General features: G+C 49.5%; 1 protein-coding gene across 4 annotated transcripts in view; it reads left to right on the forward strand.

Annotated features, from left to right (window-relative positions):
* CORO1C (coronin 1C) overlaps nucleotides 1–21,471 on the forward strand; it is a 47,307-nt gene that overhangs the window by 23,038 nt on the left and 2,798 nt on the right. For 3 of the 4 annotated variants that reach the window (XM_009092409.4, XM_050980487.1, XM_050980488.1), the window contains exons 2-10: nucleotides 2,027–2,226; nucleotides 11,396–11,518; nucleotides 16,548–16,677; nucleotides 17,386–17,567; nucleotides 18,082–18,201; nucleotides 19,055–19,159; nucleotides 20,025–20,170; nucleotides 20,681–20,738; nucleotides 20,822–21,067. In XM_009092409.4, coding sequence (XP_009090657.2) covers nucleotides 2,032–2,226; nucleotides 11,396–11,518; nucleotides 16,548–16,677; nucleotides 17,386–17,567; nucleotides 18,082–18,201; nucleotides 19,055–19,159; nucleotides 20,025–20,170; nucleotides 20,681–20,738; nucleotides 20,822–21,067 — 1,305 coding nt within the window. In that variant the 5' untranslated portion in view covers nucleotides 2,027–2,031. Of the gene's footprint in view, nucleotides 1–2,026; nucleotides 2,227–11,395; nucleotides 11,519–12,961; nucleotides 14,707–16,547; nucleotides 16,678–17,385; nucleotides 17,568–18,081; nucleotides 18,202–19,054; nucleotides 19,160–20,024; nucleotides 20,171–20,680; nucleotides 20,739–20,821; nucleotides 21,068–21,471 lie in introns of those variants that run through there. The other variant, XM_030232362.2, reaches the window with a different exon arrangement.

Genomic DNA, 21,471 nt, shown 5'->3' on the forward strand with positions numbered 1-21,471 from the left:
TTAAAATATCAGTATGGCAAAGGTACTGTGGGGAACCCCTACCTGCTCTCCAGGGTTGGGAATGACCATGGAGCATGAAAGTGTTCGGTGGGCTCCACCCCACACCTGGGACAGGTGTCCCCACCACAACACTGATCCTAAATCCATATGAACTGGGTACACTGGTGGCCCCAGTGGCACTGGTACATCCCTGTCCCAGCAGCTGAGCCACTGTGGAAGTGACCAATGCCAGTTCCCAAACGAGCTCTGGTGCAAAACAAATCCTCTGCTCCTTCTCCCTTACCTCTGCAGAACTGGAGAGTTTCACTGCAAAGCTGTCTGTTCGGTTAATTGGAGCATTTCCCTCCTCTTCAAACACATTCCGTGGCATTTCCCGGCTCTGATGAGCGCTTCCCTGCAGTTATCCTGCTTTTTGTCGTGGTTAATTTTTTATTTCACCTCCCAGACTACAAAACAGCCATCAGCGCTCGCTCGGCGCTTCCCTGCGAAGCCTTTGCAGTCACAGACAGCCCTGGGAGCTTTCATCACGTTTGCAGCAGACAGCCTGGGAGCAGGGATTTGGGATAGAACCACATTCCCAGTCTCTCACTCTGGAACATTGCACTGGAGCGAGGAGCTCCAGGGACTGGGCAGTTTTTCCCAGCCTCTCCATGTGCTTGGGGACCTTCTGGGAGGAGAGATAGGAGGTGGACTCTGCTTATTTTTATTTTTTCTTTTTTTTTTCCCCTATCCCTAGAGACTGGGACAGAAATATTTTTTCCCATATGTAAAAGCAAGATGCTGTATGGAGGCTCCTCTTCTGCTCCATCTTTTCTGAGGGAGAAAGTCTGGGATGATGGGAAAAGCCCTTCCCAGGTGTGAGGGCTCCACAGGTTTTATCCCTAGTTCAAGGGATTGTGTCTTCTCCCAGGTGCTGGAATTTTCCACACCAATTCCCTTTCCCTCTATTCTAACTCCAGAATTCTTGAAAATATTTTTTCTCAAGAAATGCTACAGACACACCAAGTTAATTGGAGTCATTAACTTGTTTCCATTACTCTTTTCTGCCTAGGAAACAATTTTTTTTAGGGTGATTTTGGAGTTAGAAGAAAGAACTGGAAGCTAGGGAACATGTGGAACCACTTCACAGGAACACCGGATTTTGAGAGCTTGCATTTTTATTTACATCTTCTGGACCCTGTCTGACTTGAAAGTAAACAAGTTCAATCCAAGACTAGATTTATCCCTGAAAATATGTGGAGACTTGTCTAAAAACTGCTTTTGGGATTAGGAACTTCCTTTACTGCAGTCAGGGAACACATTTACAGTGGGGAAATTAAAGCTTAACTGGCAAATTCTGTAAAAGCCCCCTGGAAATGCAGTTGGGTTGGGTTGGGTGCAAAATAACCTTAAATTTTAGTTAATAAAAGAAGGAAAAGGCAAAGCTGGCTGAGAATTTGGCAGGTCTTAAGGGGGAGGTGTCCAAGGCCAGGTTGGATGGGGCTTGAACAACCTAGGATAGGGGAGAGTGTTCCTGCCCATGGCAGGGGGTGGAATGGGATAAATTTTAAGGTCTTTGGTGCCAAGAAGACAGTGCCAGACTCTTTCCAGCAGTGCCCAACAACAGGATGAGGAACAATGGCCATAAACTAAACCATGTGGAATTCCCCCTCAACATGAGGAAGAACCTCTTCCCATGGAGGGTGGCCGAGCACTGGAACTGCCCAGGGAGGGCTTGGAGTCTCCCTGTCTGGAGAAATCCCAAACCCACCTGGATGCATTCCTGTGTCACCTGCTCTAGGTGACCCTGCCATGGCAGGGGGCTGGACTGGGTGATCTCCAGAGATCCCTGCCCACCCCAACCCTTCTGGGATTCTTCCAACCCAAACCATTCCCCGATCCTACCAACAGCGAGCGAATCAGTGTTTCCGCATCGCCGAAAGCGTGGCCGTGGAGCTGACGAGAACATCCAGTGTTGATCCTTGTCCAGGAATCTCCTGGACAAGCAGCACATCCTTTCCCTGGAACTGACCCTCTCCTTTTGCAGACACGATGAGGCGGGTGGTACGACAGAGCAAATTCCGGCACGTCTTCGGCCAGGCGGTGAAGAACGACCAGTGCTACGACGACATCCGCGTGTCCCGCGTCACCTGGGACAGCTCCTTCTGCGCCGTCAACCCCCGCTTCGTGGCCATCATCGTGGATGCCAGCGGTGGGGGAGCCTTCCTGGTGCTGCCTCTGCACAAGGTAAGTGCTGCTGGAATGTTTCTGGAGTTCCCTGCTCGGCTGTGCTGTCATGCCGGCGTTTCTTTGGGGATAATGAAGGCTGTGGTGACAGCGGCTGCTCAGTGGTGCCGTGTATGAATGTGTTTAATGTCTGTAATCAGTCTGATGCTTTCTGTACATTAAGCACAACAAACAAGCTGTTTGCTTGACTCATCTGAGCTGATTCTGGCAGAACTTTACACGTAGAATCGTATTTTAGAAGCCTTTTCATCATCAAGTGTGGTTTTTTTCTACTGTCAGGGATTCAGCTTTTTTTTTAACCAACTGAATCCAACTACTCCTTACAGAGTTAAACCAGGAACCACCTGAGCCCAACTGCTCCCTGAGACTTAAACCAGGAACTATCTGAATCCAGCTGCCCCTTGCAGAATTCATTCAGGAATGCATCTGAGCCCAACTGCTCCTTATAGATTTAATTCAGGAATACACCTGAGCCAAATTGCTCCTTGCAACCCCTCATTGGAGGGATGCAAAGGAATGAACTGGTTCCAAGAAGAGCATTCCTGTTGCCCCTGGTCCTGCATGGAAAAGTCACATCCATCTTCTGAAGGAGGTTCTTCTCATCTCTTTCTGTAATGCTTAACCAGCAAATTCTTGTGATCAAAAGACTTTTTTTTGCAACATTCTTTTCTCTGTGACCCTCAAACTCCTCTCTTAAGCCTGTGGTTAAGTTGTCCTCAGTCTGTCATCAGTTGCCAGCTCCACTTCCAGATCTGCCCTGTGGAATACAGAATTAGTGCCCAGGATTCAGCACAACTTCCCACCCAGCCAGGGCAGAGCGGAGGCAGCGACGTCTCCATCGTGTTAAGCAAAGCCAAACCCCAACCTCCCAAAATAGCTCAGTTTGCTGCTCTGATGAGCAGCCCTTCCCTGCTTAGGGCTCATCCTCAGGCCACGTGTCCTCCTCCTGCCTGGACCATGCGTGGTGGCACTTGGTGGCACTGCCCTGGATTAGGAATTCCTCCTTCAGCTTCATCACAGCACAGATGCTGACAGCTGGGGATGTGCATCCCTCTTTTCCTCTCTTATATCCCAATGTTTGGAGCACAAATCTGATGAGGGAGACTGGGAGCTCAGCCTGGAGAAAAGGAGGCTCGAGGGGACCCTCTGGTTCTCCACAACTCCCTGACAGGAGGGGGCACCTGGGAGGTGTCAGGCTCTGATCCCAGGGGGCAGGGACAGACCCAGAGGGAACGGCCTCAAGGTGCGCAAAGGGAGGTTTAGATTGGATATTGTGGAAAATCTCTTCATGGAAAGGGTTGTCAGGCATTGGAACAGGCTGCCCTGAGCAGTGATGGAGTCCTCATCCCTGGAGAGATTTAAAAGCCTTGTGGATGTGGCACTTGGGGACACAATGGCCTCGGCAGTGCTGGGGGAACAGTTGGACTCAGTGGCCTCAGAGGGCTTTTCCAGCATTAATGATTCTATGATTCTGTGTTTTCTCAGTCCCTGGCAGAAATTCCTGTTATTTCTGAGTGCCCTTTTGCATTTTTAAGTGCCATCTTTGGTGTTATGTTCACATCCATTCTGTTCTTCCTCCCACCCTCTTATTTATCACTGCCTTGGTGCCCTCAGCTCCATTCCTGTCTTCCACAGGCATTTAATATCCACATCTGAGGAGGTTCCATGAGAAGCTGGAGGAGCTGTGGCCCTCACCCCCAGCCTGACACGTTCTTTTGCAATGCAGTGCTTTGCTGGCTCTGCTCTAACCAGTTCCTGTGTTCCGCATTTATTTTTATAGCCTGGGCTGATGAAATTGTTCCTTTAGTTCCTTCAACACCCTAAATAACATTTGGATTTCTCTTTTGAGCCTGTTTAGTACAGATACTTATTAAGCTCCCCGCAGCAAAATCCTTGTTGTTATAGTCAAGGGGAAAAAAAAAAAAGAAAAAAAGGCAATTTTCAGCCCTGGGATTGGGCTGATTTTAAAACTGAGCCATAAAAATACACTTGCTGCATTTCTGCAGGGGAAATGTCCTGTAACGACATCGTGGCTGCTCAGTTCCAGCGCTTTGCGGCTCACTGGGAATTACCTGGGATGTGGCTGACCCTTGGTGCAGGAGCACAGAAAAGGGGAGATTTTATTCATTTTAATGTGCTTTTCATGCCAATTTTCAGTGACATTACATGGTTTTGTTGTGGCCGGGCTTTGTCGCTGCCGAGCTGGTGGCTCCCAGCTCCCTCCTGGCGCTGAGCGGGAGGTCTGGGGGTGTTTTTGGGGCGGGATGAGCCCCCCGAGACCCCGCTCCCCGCACCCATGTGCTCGGGAGGGGGTGGACGGACACCGGCGGGAGGGGAGGCCCCGCCCCTCCCGCAAGCCCCGCCCCTCCGCGCGCGCGCACCCGCGCTCGCCGCAGCGGCACTGCGGCGGCCGCGGCTTTTTACCTTATATGGTCATGGCAGCGCTCGCGGCCGCCGCGCTGATTGGCGGGGGCGGGGGCGCGGCGCGGCAAGTGCGCGGGAATTAACCCGTGAGCGCGGGAATGAATTAACCCGAGTGCGGGATATAACCCATGTGTGTGCGCGAATTAACCCCTGTGCACCCACGTCCCCGTCGCTTTCCCGGCTCCCCCGTCCTGCCGAGGGTCACTGCTGTCCCCCGCGCCAATGAGAGACCCAGGGGCTGCATCCTCTTTCCTCCCTGCATCCTCTTTCCATCCCCGCAGCTCCCGGAGCAGCCGCAGCCGGCGCGGCCGAGCCGGCTTTGCTGCCTGTGGAAATGCTTTGTCTGAACTTCCTGTTTTCTTGCACGCACATGTGCAGGGGCTTTGCCAGGAACTCGCCATTCCCATGCTCCGGCAGGAGCTGCTGAGCATCAGACAATCTAATTCCCACAGGTTGCTCGGTCTGGGGGGGTTGGCCTCTGTTGGAATGAGCCACATAGTTTGGGAAAGCTGTAATTCCTCTTGGTCAGGGTTGTGTAGGTGATAAGAGCCAGGGTAATCAGCATTAACTCTGCTCACCAGGGAAGGAGCTGGAAACTTCCCTGCTTGTTCTGGGCTGTGGTTGTGGAGTTGGTTTTCTCTGAGGTTTATCCCAGGGAAAGCTCTGGGTACACAGGGAAAGTACCACATAAAAATTCTCTGGATTTCCTGATGTGTTGGGCAGGATGACTTGGAAACACCTGGGTTCAGGGGGTGGTTCTGATGCTGGATCTGTGCTCCAGCAGAACTGGAGAAAAATTTCTTTTTTCCCATCCTCAAAAACTCTTTGCAGTTTTTATCTGCACAGAAAAACCTGCTGCAAATGTTCCTTTTTGTTTGAGTTCATGCAGAAAGATCCATTCAGCCACGAGTTGTGTTACATAAGGCCTTTACCAGAGGTTTATTCAGTCCCTTTTGGATATAGCTTTTATTAGATTTTCCATTTTCCTGATCCCTTCCTGCAGCCCCTTCACAGCAGCAGCATTCCTGCAGGATCTGGGATCAGATGGTGCCCTCAGAGGCAATTAGCATGTGGGTGGGGGCGTGCACACCTCGGGAATGATCTTCTCCAAGGAATATGTTGTTCTGCAAGTGACAGGCCTTGGTGTTCATCCATGGCATATGAGAGCTGTTAAGCAGCTCTTCCCAATTCCTATTCCACCAGGAAGGATTTGGGGGAAAGAAAATCATCTTTTTCTGAACTGTGTGTAGAATAAAATCAGGAGTTTTTTCCTGTGATGGGTTTATTGAGCCTTTCCTGCCATTTTAGGGGGAGTGTGGTGGATTTTGTCCTTTTATTTCATCTTGGATTTTTCTCTATAAAAAGAAGTTTATATTTATCACTGTCAACTTGATTCCAATGGATCATCAGGTTCTAATGCAGTAGGGAAGAGAAGGCAGCAGAGGGGCTAATGGATCTCATTCCTCCAGGGAAAAAACCAGCAAATTCTATCCCCTGTCTTACAGTCAGAGGTCTGTAGAAGTATCTCTGCAATTTTTAAGCTTTGTCCAATAATGAGAATGCAAGTTGTACTTGGTGGAACCCTGGATTATCTGTTCCCAGCTCGTGGAGGTGATCCCTGTGGATCCGTTTGGATCTCTATGGATCCCTGTCTCCTTGCTCAGCAGCTCTGCTCTCTCTGGGTGGATGCTCATCCTCTGAAAAGCAGCAGTTTTACCACTTTATCCAGAGCCCTCAGCTTCTGGGATACCTACTGGCTTTCCTGCAGTTGGGAAGGAGCAGGGGGATGAACTGCTTTGGGAATCATATTTTAGAGAGGGAAAAAAACACGGCCTCTGTCCCTTTTAATTGTAATGTCATTTCTGGGACAGATATCCATGGAAATGCTGGAGCTGTGCTGCACTCCCAGCTCCTAGGGATGGGATTTTGCCGGTTGGGTTGGCTGTGAGTGCTGTTTGTGCTGTTTTTGTGTTTTTTTTAAACTTTTTCAAGCCAGCATTTGTGCATTCTGTGGCAGCCTGGGCTGGAATCACAGAATCATGGAATCCTTAAGGTTGGAAAAGACCTCCAAGCTCATCAAGTCCAACCTTTAACCAAGTGAACCACATCACAAAATGCCCCAGTTGCTTGTGTTTTAACACTTCCAGGGATGGTGACTCCCCCACTTCCCTGGGGAGCCTCTTCCATGCTTGACCACCCTTCCAGTGTGGAAATTTTCCCCAATATCCAATGTCACAGCCCTTCAGCTGCCGGAGTGACAACAGGAGCACTGCTGGGGGATTCTTGGAGAGCACAGTGGCCTCTTATTGCCTGACTTTCCAGTGGATCTTTAGGGAATAACACTTCCTAATCCTCCAGATTAGTTCAGGATGCCTGGGCTGGGCTGTGGGGTGACTGATGGCTGCTGGGCATGGGCAGGAGTTTCCATTTCAGCCCAGTTTTCTCCCAGTTGCCTCCTCCAGGCCCAGCTGCTGCAGCCAGAGATGGAGGCTCAGTGCTCAGAAGTTCCCTGGATGAAACTTAGGAGTTTTTTTGAGGAAAACCCACAATTTAATGAAAAGAGGAGTATTTTGTCTAGCAGAGAAAAGGTGCAGTTGGTTGGGGTTTCAAACTTTGCAGTTGTGACCTGATTTCCTTCCTCAAACTTGTGCAGAGTGAGGGGGGGGAGCTGCTTTGGCTTGTGCAACTCCATGCCACTTCCCTAATTTAAATGGAGATTTCAAGGAGCACAGCCATGGGCTGGGGAAGCAGCTGTTCTCCCTGATATTTTTACCATAATCCATGAGCTGTTTCCTGCCACCAAATGCCCTTTTCTGGCAGAGAAACGATCACAAGACACTCAAATTAATTCAGAAAACTCCCACTTTTAGGAACAGTTTTCTTGTGTTGCTTATCCATCCCTTTTGAATTTAATAATATCTTTTCTTCTCATCTGTCACTTTTTTTCTGGTCTGGGTTTAATATTTCTGATGATTTAACTTTTTTTTTTTCTGATCTGGAATACATGAAATACATTAAAATTTAATTTTAATAATTGCAATTAATTTAATAAGGCCGATTTGCCCCTTGCTGAAACACCTGAATATTGAGTGTGTATTCAGACAACACCAACTTTATTAAAAAATCCTCAAATTCACCTTTTTGACCAACATTTTATAAAATACAACTCCAGATTTCAAAAGTTATCAGGGGTGTGTCAAACCACAACCCCAGTGGATTATGAGAAGGATTGAATTTCTTGAAGTTAATTTTAAGCTGTGTATCAGCACTTGAGATTTATTTTAAATCCTCTCCTAATTATAAGATTACATTTTCCAAATAAATAAATAAATCCCCAAACCTGGGATCATTAGAGAGGCATGGAAACACACCCAGCTGCCAAACCTCGTGGTGTTCTGGTTGCAAAGGAATTGTGTTAAAAACCATGGGATTTGGTGATTTTGCAGCCTGGTGGGGTTTTATAACCTTACTGCAGCTTTCCCTTGTGGCAAATCCCCTAAAATACTGATTTTTCCAGCTTTTCTGAGCACAGTGCAATGCTGGGAATTGGGGTTCCCTACTCCAGGGAGCTGTATCTGATGGGGGAATCTCCGGGAGGAAGAATCCGATGGATGGAGTTTGCAAAAGCGATGCTGAGAGGTGGTGAAACACAGCCCTGAGTTCAAAGCTGCTCATTGCTCACTCTGAGGGGTCAGCCCCGGGGTGCTGCCGGGGGTGGCTGTGCTGTGCTGTCCCCACAGTGCCTTGGCAGGGGCTCTGCTGGAGGTGTCGGTGACGAGGGGCGGATGCCACACCGAGCTCTCAGAACGTGCTCAGGAAGACCCTGTGGTTTCCTCTGCTCTGCAGAGACTGTTTGGTGCCTCTGACCACAAGGCAGGAGCTTCTCTCCAAGGGCTGGGGCTTGTGCTCGCCCTGCTGGGGCCTCCTGCAGCACTTTTATGTCCTTATTTAGTCTCGTTTTGGTGTTTGCTGCTCATTTTTGTACATCCCCAGAGGCGGCCAGGGAAGGACCGGATGTGGCACTCAGGGCTCTGGGCTGGGTGACAAGGTGGGGGTTGCTCACAGGTGGGATGATCTCGGGGGTCTTTCCAACCTGAATGATTCTGGGATTATTCCTGAATGATTCTGGAATTATTTCCAACCTGAATGATTGTGGGATTATTCCTGGTGAGCAGCAGAGTCTCTCCTTTTGTGCCCAAGTGAAGATGTTGATGCCCCTGGGCTCTTCATCTCCCTGGGATTGTCTTCCTCTGCCAGATCCCAGGGAGCTGCTGTGTGGGACATCTCCTGCTCTGCTTTGTCCTCTCTTCCTTGGTTTGATAATTCTTTGTGGATGAACAAGCTCGAGGTTGCTGCCTCTCCATTGCTGCTCAATAACATCTCCTTTCCCCATTGTCCCTCTCTGTTCCCTGTTGGGAACAGGGTTTGGTGTCACTCTCCGGGTGCAGGTGGGGACAGGGGGTGTCTGTAGGTGATGCACAGGGAATTCTGTCCCTCTGCCCTGCTCAGGTGAGACCCCACCTGTAGCAGCTCTGGAGTCCCAGCACAGGAAGGATGTGGAACTGTGGGAAAGAGTCCAGAGGAGGCCACAGAGATGCTCTGAGGAGCCAGGCTGGGGGAGCTGGGAGTGTTCACCTGGAGAAGAGGAGGCTCCAGGGAGAGCTCAGAGCCCTTTCCAGTGCCTAGAGGGGCTCCAGGAGAGCTGGAGAGGGACCTGGGATAAAGGATGGAGTGACAGGACAAGGGGGAATGGCTTTAAGATAAAAGAGGGTAGATTTAGATGGGATTCTGGGAAGAAATTCCTGACCATGAAGGTGGTGAGGCCCTGGCTCAGGTTTCCCAGAGAAGCTGTGGCTGCCCCTGGATCCCTGGAAGTGCCCAGGGCCAGGCTGGATGGGGCTTGGAGCAACCTGGGATAGTGGAAGGTGTCCCTGACCGTGACAGGGGATGGGACTGGATGATATTTAAGGTCCTTCCAACCCATTCCATGATTTTGGAAGTTTTTCTCCTTATGGAAGTGCAGGATCCTGTTTGGGGTTTAATTTGCTCAAATTAATTTAGTTTTGGCCTCCCCACAGTAATAAATGACTGTAAAAGCCCAAAACTGAGCTGACAAGTGCTTGTGCAGCCTGGAAATAGTTACCAGTAGCTCCTCCTGGAGGATCCCACTGATTCCTGCCAGGGAGCCAGAACAGGCAGTCCCTGACATTTTGCATTATTATTGCTATTTTTCCTTTTTGGTTCAGGCCTGTATTTGTCTGTGGCCTGTCATGTGCCTTCTGCAGTTCGTGTGCTCTGCATGGTTCTCCTTTTAATTGGGTAAATTAAAATGGATGAATTCTACATGGCAGTTGGGTGTATTAATTTTTTAAATCCTATTTCACATTATGGCATCCAAGAGGGATTACACAGGCTTTAATTTTTGAATGGCAGGTTTATGGCTTTTCATCTATAACTCTTCCCCTTTTAATAATTCCAAAACCAGCTGAATCACTAAGTCTTTTTTTTTTTTTTTTTTTTTGAAGCCTAAATTTGGCCTTTTAGGAGCTAGTGGGATCTTTTGGGATCAATATCTTGTTTTGCTGTTTGTGGAGGGCTCCAGGTCAGTCATCCTCTAAAACCAATGTCCAGCATTATTCTGGTTATCAGCCTTGAATGGGAGCAGCCTCCCACATGAAGCAGAGTGGGAGGCATAAATTAAGGAATGTCACCTCCAAGGTTGGGGAATGTTCCCATCCAATGGCACAAGTGAAATTCCAGCCATTTTTTCTGCATGTTTAAGCACAAAAGAAGATGACCCCATCCCAGACCTTTCCCTGCTATGTCTCTTCTCCCATCACTCATCATGAAAAGGTCATTCCCTGGAAACAAAACCCCATGGAGCAGGACCAGGGGTGTGGCTGTGGAAGTGGAGGAGTCTCCTCCTCACCCTGTGTTATTGCTGTGCATCTTCAGTATTGTAAATATTGCTTCCCTTGTGTGCAAGGCTTGGCCAAGAGAGAGAAAGACGATGAGAGCGATTTTCCTTTTCCTTCTTTGTGGGATCAGGTGCTTCAGGATCTTCAGGGGCTCCTCAGCAAAATGTAGGCCCAGGGGCAGAGTTGGTGTCTCAGCATCAGCTGGGTTGGCATCACTGGATTTGTGCCAGTTGAGGTTTAAGTGGCTCATTAGTTCATTTTCTTGGAAATGTTATCCCTGAAGGGAGCTTGGCATGGGTGGCCTCGGTCCTCTGGCCGTGGAGAGGCAGGTGTGGCTGTCACAGTCCATGTTGGCAACTTTTATTCCTCAAAAAATATTTTCCTCTGGTCAACTGCATCCTAGAATCTTCCCATCCAAGCAAAATCCTTCTGTTTTAAGAAACCAAGCAGACCTGGTAAATTCAGTGACCAGCAATGCCCTCCAATGACATTTTTAGCTTGGTTGTCTTCAGCTGTCTCTGTTGGGAAGCACAGATGAAACCAGAACTTTGCTCTTCCCAAAAGGTTGGGGTGGAAAAAGGGATGGTGTGGCAGCAGGTGCTGAGATGTGGGATCACAATCCTGCTGTGCTGGATCTCTGAACCCTTTCCTTTGCTCCATGGGGAGTTTCTAGGTTGTTGATGCTGAAGAAGAGCTGCTGGTCTGTTCTGCTAATCCATGAGTTCAAATCTCATGGAATTCTGGATAGGAAAGAGCAAAAGAGGAGGGTTGGGAAGCACTTTTCTTCAGGATATCACAGCTCTCTTTCTTCTTCTTCTTCCCTCCAGACAGGCAGGATTGACAAGTCCTACCCCACAGTGTGTGGCCACACGGGGCCGGTGCTGGACATCGACTGGTGTCCCCACAATGACCAGGTCATCGCCAGCGGCTCCGAGGACTGCACTGTCATGGTGAGTGTCCCTTGTGGGGTGGGCTTTGCTCCCTGCTGCAGCTCCTGCTCCAAAGGACACTGGAATTCTTGGAGGTGTCTCCAGGAACCTTCTGTTCCAAGGTGAGGTGAGGGCAGAGTCATCGTGGAAGGGTTTGGGTTGGAAGGGACTTAAAGCTCATCCCATTCCAGCACCTTCCATAGACCAGGTTGCTCCAAGCTCTGTCCAACCTGGCCTTGGACACTTCCAGGGATGGCCAACCTGTGCCAGGGCCTCACCACTCTCACAGGGAAGAATTTTTTCCATTTTTCCTTCCCCTGGGCATTTGTTTGATGTTTGGGAAGAGGAATGAGAGTGCCAGTCTGTGGTGAGGTGTTGAGCTTTGAGAAGACAGTTGGTTCCTTACCACAGATATCCCAATGGATGTAGAGGTGTGTGTTGGGAAGAGGCGGGCATTGGAAGGGAATGAGCCCAGCAGGTTCCAGGATTCCTTCAACCCTTGATTTAAGGAAATCACTTGAAATTTTCCCTGTATCTCCAAGTTTTGAGCAGGTGTCAAAAGGTCTTTTTTTTAATAAATAAACAAAAACAATCTCCCAAATTCTGCACCTGCCAACCTTGAATTGAAACCTGTTTTAAGTCAGTGATGGCCCAGCCAGGCTCGCTCCGTGACGGATGTGGAATCCCATGTATGCAAACACAGCAGAATAAGTGAAAGAAAATCCTTGGAAGATGAAATAATGCCAAATAACTCCAGGGATCTTTGGCCATATTTAGAAATGCTGTAGGCTGAATGTTATATTGAAATCTTATTATAGATCATGTCAGATAAATTCTTTTGCTTCTGTTCATCGTTAAAATGTTTGGGAGGGGATTCATCCCAAGAGGCTTTTCCTGGGACAGCTCTTGCCTGTGATCTCTCAGTCTTGGAAGCTGAAACATGTTAACAAAATGGGCTATATTTAATATTAAACAGAACAACAACTTCTGTGTTAGCAACTCTCACTACTGGGCTGGAACTGAGCTTTGGAGGGATGCAGGAATGTTTCTCCAACCAGGATATAGAAGGGCTGCACATTGGGAATGTTTCTGAAATGTGAGCATCAGTGAAAGCCCAGAGCTGCCTCCTTGGAGGCAAAATAAGTCTGTAATCCAAGTGCAATGAGAAATATGTTGGGAGGCTCCAGAGGGACTGAATTGTGGAGAAAAACTGACAGAGTTCAGTTACAAGTTGTCCAAGTGGACGAGCTCTCTCCATCATACCATCCCTGATCCGCTCTCTCCCTCACACCATCCTGATGGGGACACAAACTGCAGGAATCTTCACTTCCTGCTGGACTCTGGGGGTTCTCCACACATCCCAAGGTGGGGATGAGCTTCCCATCCATCCCTGGAGGCAGCAACTGTGTGGGAAAAAGGGTGAACCTGGGTGGGGTGGAGCAGGGTGGAGCTCTTTGGGGGTTTTGCACCCTCATGGTCCTGTTTGGTGTAACCTGTCTGGAGTAGAAGGGGAAATAGGTGAGTCCTTGCTGCACTTCCAGGATCAGGGATGTGCAGGTTTTGGAAGGTGCTAACACACGTTAGCTGGAGGTTTGGAATGGGAGATGATGGATCCCAAGTCATTCAGGACAGTTGGGAACCACACCAGTGTGTAAAGAACACCCCTGGCTTGGATTTTTGGGAGTGAGCTAATGAGCTTTCCCAATTTTAATTGCTTTTCTGGCCTGGCATGGACAGTTCAGTGTCCTGTTTTCCTGGACAAAGGGTTTTGGTCCTGCTTCCTGAGCAGCCTGAGAGAATAAACCCAGGGAGCTTTTCAGGACACGTGGCTGCTCGTGGGCTCTGAGCTCTGCCGGGGGGAGACACAGAAAAGTGACGTGGGGGATTCTGTGCAATTCCAGCTGCTGGAGAAAAGACCTTGTTCTTAAAGACCATCTGTGCCCTGGCACTCAGGGATTTAGGATCTCACCCTCTGCCACAAGAAATCTCAGCTACGTCAGCCAGACGTGTATTGAGGGAGAGAATGTGGATTTGAGATTGTATTCAGGGAGAGAACATGGATGTGGGGGTGGTATTGAGGGATAGAATATGGATTTGGAATGGTATTGAGAGAGGGAGAGAGCATGGATTTGAGGTGCAAACCACTGTCTCCAGGTGGCCAGGGCTGATTCCCTGCAGCCATAACTCTGCAGACCCCTGTGGCACAAGGAAGCTTCACTTGGCCCTATCCAAAGCCAGAAACCTTTTCCTCCAAAGAAATTCACAGATTTTTACAAAACCTGCCTATAAACCTTGAAGAGGCTTGGTTTGGGAATACCAGACAGCATTGGAGAGGGGACTGGGAAAGAGAGGACCTGCCATCCCTCTCCAAAGGCTTTCTTGCAAATACCTTCTGTGGCCTCTTCCCTTGGAGGAATTGTTTCCTTGTGCCAGCAAATGAGGAATTACTTAAATATTCCTGCTTGATGTTGTGCTGAATGGCTCTGATGTACTGCAGGCTTTTTGTTCAGCTGGAAAATGTTTTAGTGGATAAAGATGTGTAGATGGTATCGAGGCCCTTCCTCAGATATGGAAAATTTTCTTCATCAGAAGGTGGATTTTAAGGAATTTGTGTGGAAAGGTCAGAGCAGAGCTCATGTGATCGAGCAAATTCCTTTAAAAATTAAAAAGAGCCCTTGCAGTGACCTGAGTCACCAACCAGGAGAGGGAGAATGAGGAGAAGGTCTGACCCTGCAAAAATGATGCACCTTCCTGCAGGGATGTGGGAGTAGGGCCGTGGATAAATCCAGGCCTCAAATTCAGTTGCTTCCTTATTTAAAGGGATAAAAATTGATAGGTATGCTGTAGGAAGTAATGTTTTTTATAGACATGGATTTAATCTCATTTTCAACTTGTGCAGAGCCAGAGGAGGCTGGGTTTGCTTCTCTTTAAAGGGGGTGAAAGAAAAGTTTGCTTTGTTTTCTTTCTCACGTGCTGTTTGTGCAAAACCTTCCTCTCCTGCCCTTCCTGCAGCCCCAAACCTCTCCCTCAGCTGTGCCACCACTCCACTTCCTCTTGCACAAACAAACAGCCTTGATAACATCAAACCCCCCAAAAAACAGCCAGACACCCAGGGGAGGGAGAGCTGACAAACCCTTCCTAAAGCCCAGGCAATCCTGCAGCAAATCAAGGTTTCCTTGGAGTCATCCCGAGTCCTCCCCCTCGGCAGGGTAAGTCCTACATCCAAAATTCTGTAATTTCCCTGTGAACCTGATTTGATCCCAGGCTGAGGCCAGACCCCCACCCTGTGCAGGAACGAGGGGCTGGGCCAGCTGGGACCCTGCCCTGACCTTTCACATTTGTTTTTTTATTCTTTTGGGGAATAGCAGGCAGGATTATTGGGTCAGTAGTCTGAAATCTGCCCAGGATTGCACTGCTCTGCAGCTGCTCCCAGCTACCAGGGCTTTCTTTACCTGACAAAAAATTCCATCGGTCCTCCAGAGGCTTTTTAAAAAAACCCCTTTTTTCACTGGGCTTTCGCCTCCCTTTCCCACCCCCTGCACTTGCTGTCTTATGTTTAAATTTGGTTCTGGAGTTTTCTGGCTCCTTTGCATTTGCTCAGAGAAATCTCAGGATCCTTCAGGGCTGAGATGGTGCAGAACAGAACTGAGTTCACCCTTGGCAGGGTAAGTCCTGCATCCAAAATTCTGTAATTTCCCTGGTTTTATCCTGGCCCTGCACAGACATCCCAACAATCCCACCCTGTGCCTTGTCCAAAGGCTCCTGGAGCTGGGGCTGTGACCATTTTCACCCCTTGCAGAGGAATCCTCTCCTGGGGAAGTGTTCCCATTGTGGTCATTCCTCCTGGGGTACTGAGGGTGCTGGGAAGGAGGGCACTGGGAGCTGTGTCCATAAAAAACTAAATCAGTTTTGGGTTATTTAGAGGTGAGTTGGTACCCACTGAGAATCTCTGTATCTTGCTGGGCTTTTTTTTCCAGTGCCAGTCATTCCTTTGAGAAGGGGAAAAACTGGGATTAGCACAGAAATCCACGTGTCCATCTCAGTCTGCCTCACTTCCTAAATCCACTCCCTCACATCCCACAGCTTGTGGGGCATCGTGGGCAGGGGCTGGCAAGCCCCGTTCTCCCAGCTCCAGGAAAAGCAAACAATGGGAAGCAAAGCAAACGTGCTCTAATGCTGCCACCTACCTACAGCAACTCCAACTGCTCCCCAAGGAGCTCTCCCTGGAATTCCATGTCATTTTTTAATACACTCTATGTAGGTCAAATTCAATTCCAAGATGCTTGTCCAGTGCTGAATTGCAGGAATAGTTTTGGTGGGGCTGATCCTGCCCTGGGGCTTTGGGATGATGGGTTTGTCTGTCCCATCCCTGGCTGCTGCCAGCTGCAAAAGCCACCTCCCTCCTGCTGGAATTCCAGTGCTCTGGCATCCTTGGGGGGCTGTTCCTCCTCCTGGTGGCCTTTCCCTGAGGAATTTTGCAACAGAAGGGTTGTGTAACCAGGCAAGAAGTGAACAGGCAGTGCTGATTTGGGCTGCTCTGACTTCTCCCAGGACCAAACCACTCTTCCCTGATTAAATGGGATCTGGACGGATCCTGAATCTAACGAGAAAACAAACTGCTGGTGTTCCTACTGTAATCAAAAGTAGGCAGTGGTAGAGCTGCAGCATCATCCCTGTGAGGGACAGGCATGGTTTGGAAAGACAGCAGCTTGTTCCCATGGAATTGGAACTCCAGGGGAGATTTTCCAGACTCCTTTGGGAGCAGGAGCCGAGTGGGTCTATGGACATGGAAATACAGGGGTTGCACCGTGAGGAGCTGTGGGTTTGTGCTGGCACATGAGTGAGGAAGAACGTTCCTCATGGATCAGCCAAGGGTTTATTGACAGCTGGGAGTGATTCCCTCCCTGATTCCCTCTCTGATTCCCTTCCTGTTTACACGAGAAGTGACAGCTCCAGCGGCTGTGGGACGTGGGAAGCAGCCAAGCCACACACTCTCCAGGGGGGTTGCCCTTGCCTGAGCAGCTTTCCTTTCCTTTCCTGTCCCTCCCAGGTGTGGCAGATTCCTGAGAACGGGCTCACCCTGTCCCTGACAGAGCCTGTGGTAGTGCTAGAAGGCCATTCCAAGAGAGTTGGCATCGTGGCCTGGCATCCGACAGCGCGGAACGTGCTGCTCAGCGCAGGTAGGAGCCCAGGAATGGGCAACAGCTCCTCTCCCTGCCTTCCTTCCTCTCCAGCCCTTCCTTCTTCCCTCTCCCAGCTGCTCAGATCCCTGTGAATCACAAGACCTGTGGCAGTAGTTGGGAACACTGAGACATGTGGCTCACAGCCCCCTCTGTATCAGACATTTTTATCTTCAGTTTACAGGGATAAGCACCAAGGAATTGTCTGGAATCGGAGTATGAAAGTTGTTCCAGACTTTATTTGATCTGGAAGAACAATTTACATCTGCATTCCCCACATCCCTGCTCTCATATACTTTTAGAACAGGCCCAAGTGTTTCTCTTTTCCCTTGATCCCTCACAAGCTCTCGTGGTCAGCATTTTTCAAATTGTCTCCTTGGCCGGTGCAGTCCATGGAATGAGATTCTTTTGACCACTGAAAATCAGTCACACCATTATGGAAATAAATTGGATAATTCATTATCCATTGACACCATCTGAGACTTCCATGGGTTGGGTCCCAAGGAAAGAAGTGAGACCTCTCAGCTGGATTGCTGGCTGAGCTGGATGTTTTCCATTGAAAAAAATCCCTCCTGAGCTCCCAGTCTGGGTTTTGGTTTCCCCAAAAAGACCTTTGGAGCTGAAGGGGATTCATCCCTTGTTCCCCACCTCTGGCTTTGCCCCTGTGTACTCCAAGGCTGTGACTGGAGCTGTTATTTCCCATTTTAGGCTGTGATAATGCCATCATCATCTGGAATGTGGGAACAGGAGAAGCCCTCATCAACCTGGATGACATGCACGTGGACATGATCTACAACGTGAGCTGGAATCGCAACGGCAGCCTCATCTGCACAGCTTCCAAAGACAAAAAAGTCCGAGTTATTGACCCCAGGAAACAAGAAATTGTTGCTGTAAGTTTGCTTAATCATTAAAGAAATAACTGGGTTCACTCCAGCAGGGAGTGAAGAAAATATGGAAGAAATATGTGGATTTTACACACCACGTTCAGTCATTTTCTTCAGAAATTACAGGAGGAATAGTAGGAGTTGGAGGATTTGTCTGGGTTTATTTGGATTAGTGTTTGAACTGGGATTTTAGGGCTCAGTTTTAAACCTGCAGGAGTGTAATTCCACATCTAATCCTTTTGTATAATTACAGTTCCAGAGTTGTGCATGCAAAGCAGAGCTTTAGTTATAGCTTACAAAGAGGTTTTCCTTCAGCCTTGCAAGAGTCCGATTGGCAAAGCTGGAATGAGCCAGGAATGTCCCCTTCTCCCATGGTTCTTCCCTCAGGCAGCAGGGAGGGAGAGCTGGATGTTGCTCCTTGGATCTCTTCCTGCACGGAGGAGCAGTGTGTCCAGAGAGGAGCCACCACTCCAAGGCTTTTTCTGTTCACTGCTGATCCTGACCTGCTTCTCTCTTCCAGGAGAAGGAGAAAACCCATGAGGGAGCCCGGCCCATGCGAGCCATTTTCCTGGCAGACGGGAACATCTTCACCACCGGCTTCAGCCGCATGAGCGAGCGGCAGCTGGCCCTGTGGAACCCGGTACGACCCCAGCCTGGATCCCTGGGCTCCTCACATCCGTGCCCTGCTCCTGTCAGCCCAGCCCTGCAGCCATGGAGTCGTGGAATGGGTTGGGTTGGATTAGGAGTTAAAGCCAATCCCATTCCAATCTGTGAGCAGGGACACCTTCCCATAGCCCAGGTTGCTCCAAGCCCCGTCCAAACCGGCCTTGGGATGGAGCAGCCACAGCTTCTTTGGGGCCTTCTTCTTCAGGGCCTCACCACCCTCAAAGGGAAGAATTCCTTCCTAAATTCATAGTTTATAGACTTGAGGTTATTCCTACTCCATCTGCTGCCTGCTCCTGCTTCCATGATTTTGGCTGTGTGGTCACTCAGTGAAGGAGCTGAGCAGGAGCAGCGATCAGCTGGGAGCTGCAGGTTGGAAGTGCCTGGGAAGATGCACAGGGAGCAGAGGGGCTGTGGGAAGGTCACTTCTCTCTGTGCATTGTGGAGAGCAGGCCAGCAGCAATCCCAGGAGGGTTCAGGGTGGAAGGGACCACCTGGATGGTGTCCAGGTGGCTTTTGAGTGTCTCCAGGGAAGGAGGCTCTGTCCCATCATCCATCCTACTGACACTAACTCACTGTGTCACATATTTCCCTTGACTTGGTGAATTTTCCTGGCTCCTGTTTTTATTTAATTTAGTGATTAGAATGCCCTTGGGGAATGAATCAGTTCATGAACATTCCCAGCATTTGTTGTAACACACAGATCCTTTTGGGTGGTGCAGACACCACTGGGAGCTCACTGCCTCCAGAGTGTTAATAATTTAGACCTTCTATCTATGAACAGAAACTTTTCCAGTCTTTATTAACATCCCTGGCATTTTTATTTCCAGAAAAACATGGAGGAGCCAATAGCCCTTCATGAGATGGACACCAGCAATGGGGTCCTGCTGCCCTTCTACGACCCAGACACCAACATCATTTACCTGTGTGGGAAGGTAAGGAGAGGCTTTGGAGGTACCTGGAGGGAGTGGGGCCTCTGAAATGTTCCCCAAAATATCAGTGGGGCTGCAGAGAGACCAGGCTGTTCTGGAATGGGCTTGATCCTCACTGCAGGACCTGGGAAGGACCCGGATGTTTGTTGGAGATGGATTAGGTAAAGCTGCTTCTAATGCAACAAGTCCCACAATGTTGCCAAAACATTTCTTGCTGGTGTTGACCTGGATGATTTTACACTGGTATGGGAGGAAGATACATTTTGGGTGTTGTCCTCCTTGTCCTCGGAGATGCTGGAGCGTGTGGCGACTCTCTGTAATTTATGGGTTAAATAATAGAAAACTGGAATTAGGTGCTCCTTTTTAAAAGCAGTTTGTAGGAATTTGGTGCCCATGTGTGATGGACTTCTCCAAGTAGGAGCCCAAGCCAAGATGAGCAAGGAATTACAAAGGAAGATCCATACAAGTATGTTCATGAATCCCATCTTTGTAGCAGCTGATGAGGAACATTTGGTCTCTATCTGCCACTCCTCCTGCATTTTCAGAGACAGCAGTGTGGTGGAGTTGCTTGGAATTAAGGATAAACTGGTTTATAGCCTTTCTGCCTGATTGTGGCAGGAGGTTTTTCCACAAGAGGTGAGGAAGGGGCCACTCCCAGCCTGGAAGCAGAGCTCAATCCCTGTCCCACAGCGTTTGGAACAGGACTTGGAGGAATTGTTCAGTTGATGGACTCAGGTTGTGAAGGGGATCAGCCTTGCTTCAAAAACAGCTGTGAGCTGTCCATGACAGCATTCCTGGAAGGATATGGGAGCAGCAGTGTGGGCACAGGGAACAGAGGTCCTGCAGCTTCTCCTGGGGTTCTTTGCAGGGTGACAGCAGCATCCGCTACTTCGAGATCACGGATGAGTCCCCGTACGTTCACTACCTCAACACCTTCAGCAGCAAAGAGCCGCAGAGGGGCATGGGGTTCATGCCAAAGAGGGGCCTCGACGTCAACAAGTGTGAGATTGCCAGGTGAGGAGAGCTCATCCCAGGGCTGGGAGCAGGCTGGGAGCTGGGGCTGGGGGTTTCAGGAGTGGTTAAAGCAGCAGAGCAGTGAGCACAGGGCAGCTGTGGTTCAGAAAACCTGGGAAGGGCAGGAAACATCTTGGGATGTTGCTGCAGTGGCTCCAGAAGGAAACATTGCTGCTGGTTGGGGACATGAGCCATCTCTTCTCCCAGGAAACAAGTGATAGGACAGGGGGGAATGTCCTCAGATATTTGGAACAATTTCTTCATGGAAAGGGGGGTCAGGTATTGAAGGGGCTGCCCAGGGCAGGGGTGGAGTCCCCATCCAGGGGGGAATTAACAGCCATGTGGATGTGGCACTTGGGGACATGGGTTATGGTGGCCTTGGCAATGCTGGGGGAATGGTTTGACTTGATGGTCTCAGGGATTACTGTGGTTCCTTGGGGTTGCACCTTTCCCATCTCCTCCATCTCCCTGATCCTCACTCCCTGTCCCACCTCTCCTTTTCCACGGCAGGTTCTTCAAGCTCCACGAGAGGAAGTGTGAGCCCATCATCATGACGGTTCCCCGCAAGGTGAGCACTGCCCTGGGGCCAGGCTTTGGAGCCAGCTCCTGCCTCCCAGAGCTCCTGACTGATCCATGTCTCCTGCCTTGCAGTCTGACCTCTTCCAGGACGACCTGTACCCGGACACAGCCGGCCCAGAAGCAGCTCTGGAAGCAGAGGAGTGGTTTGAGGGGAAGAACGCTGATCCTCTCCTCATCTCCTTGAAGCACGGGTACATTCCAGGCAAAAACAGGGATCTCAAGGTGGTCAAGAAGAACATACTGGACAACAAACCTGCTGGGAACAAGAAGAGTGATCTCATAAACGCTCCAAAGAAAGCAGCGGATGCCTCAAACTCCGTGAGTGAACTCCAGGAATTTTGGGGGTGATGGCCTCAGGTGGAAATGCCAGGGTGGGACCTGTGACAGGGCCTGAGGGAATAGCTGGAGCTCTGTCAGGGAAAGGTTGGGTTGGATATCAGGAAAAGGTTCTTCCCCCAGAGGGTTCTGAGGCACTGACCAGGCTCCCCATGAGATGTCACAGCCCCAAGGCTGCATTTGGACAACACTCTCAGGCACAAGGTGGGATTGTTGAGGTGTCCTGGTCAGGAGCTGGACTGGATGATCCCTGTGGGTCCCTTTCGGCTTGGGATATTCCATGATTCAGTGATTCTAATGCTTCTGTAGATTGGAAGATTACTTGGAACTGCTTTTTCTAAATCACAGAACCATTAAGGTTGGAAAAGATTTTCAAGATCCCTAAG

The sequence above is a fragment of the Serinus canaria genome, chromosome 15, assembly GCF_022539315.1.
Source record: "Serinus canaria isolate serCan28SL12 chromosome 15, serCan2020, whole genome shotgun sequence".
NCBI classification, from domain to species: domain Eukaryota; kingdom Metazoa; phylum Chordata; class Aves; order Passeriformes; family Fringillidae; genus Serinus; species Serinus canaria.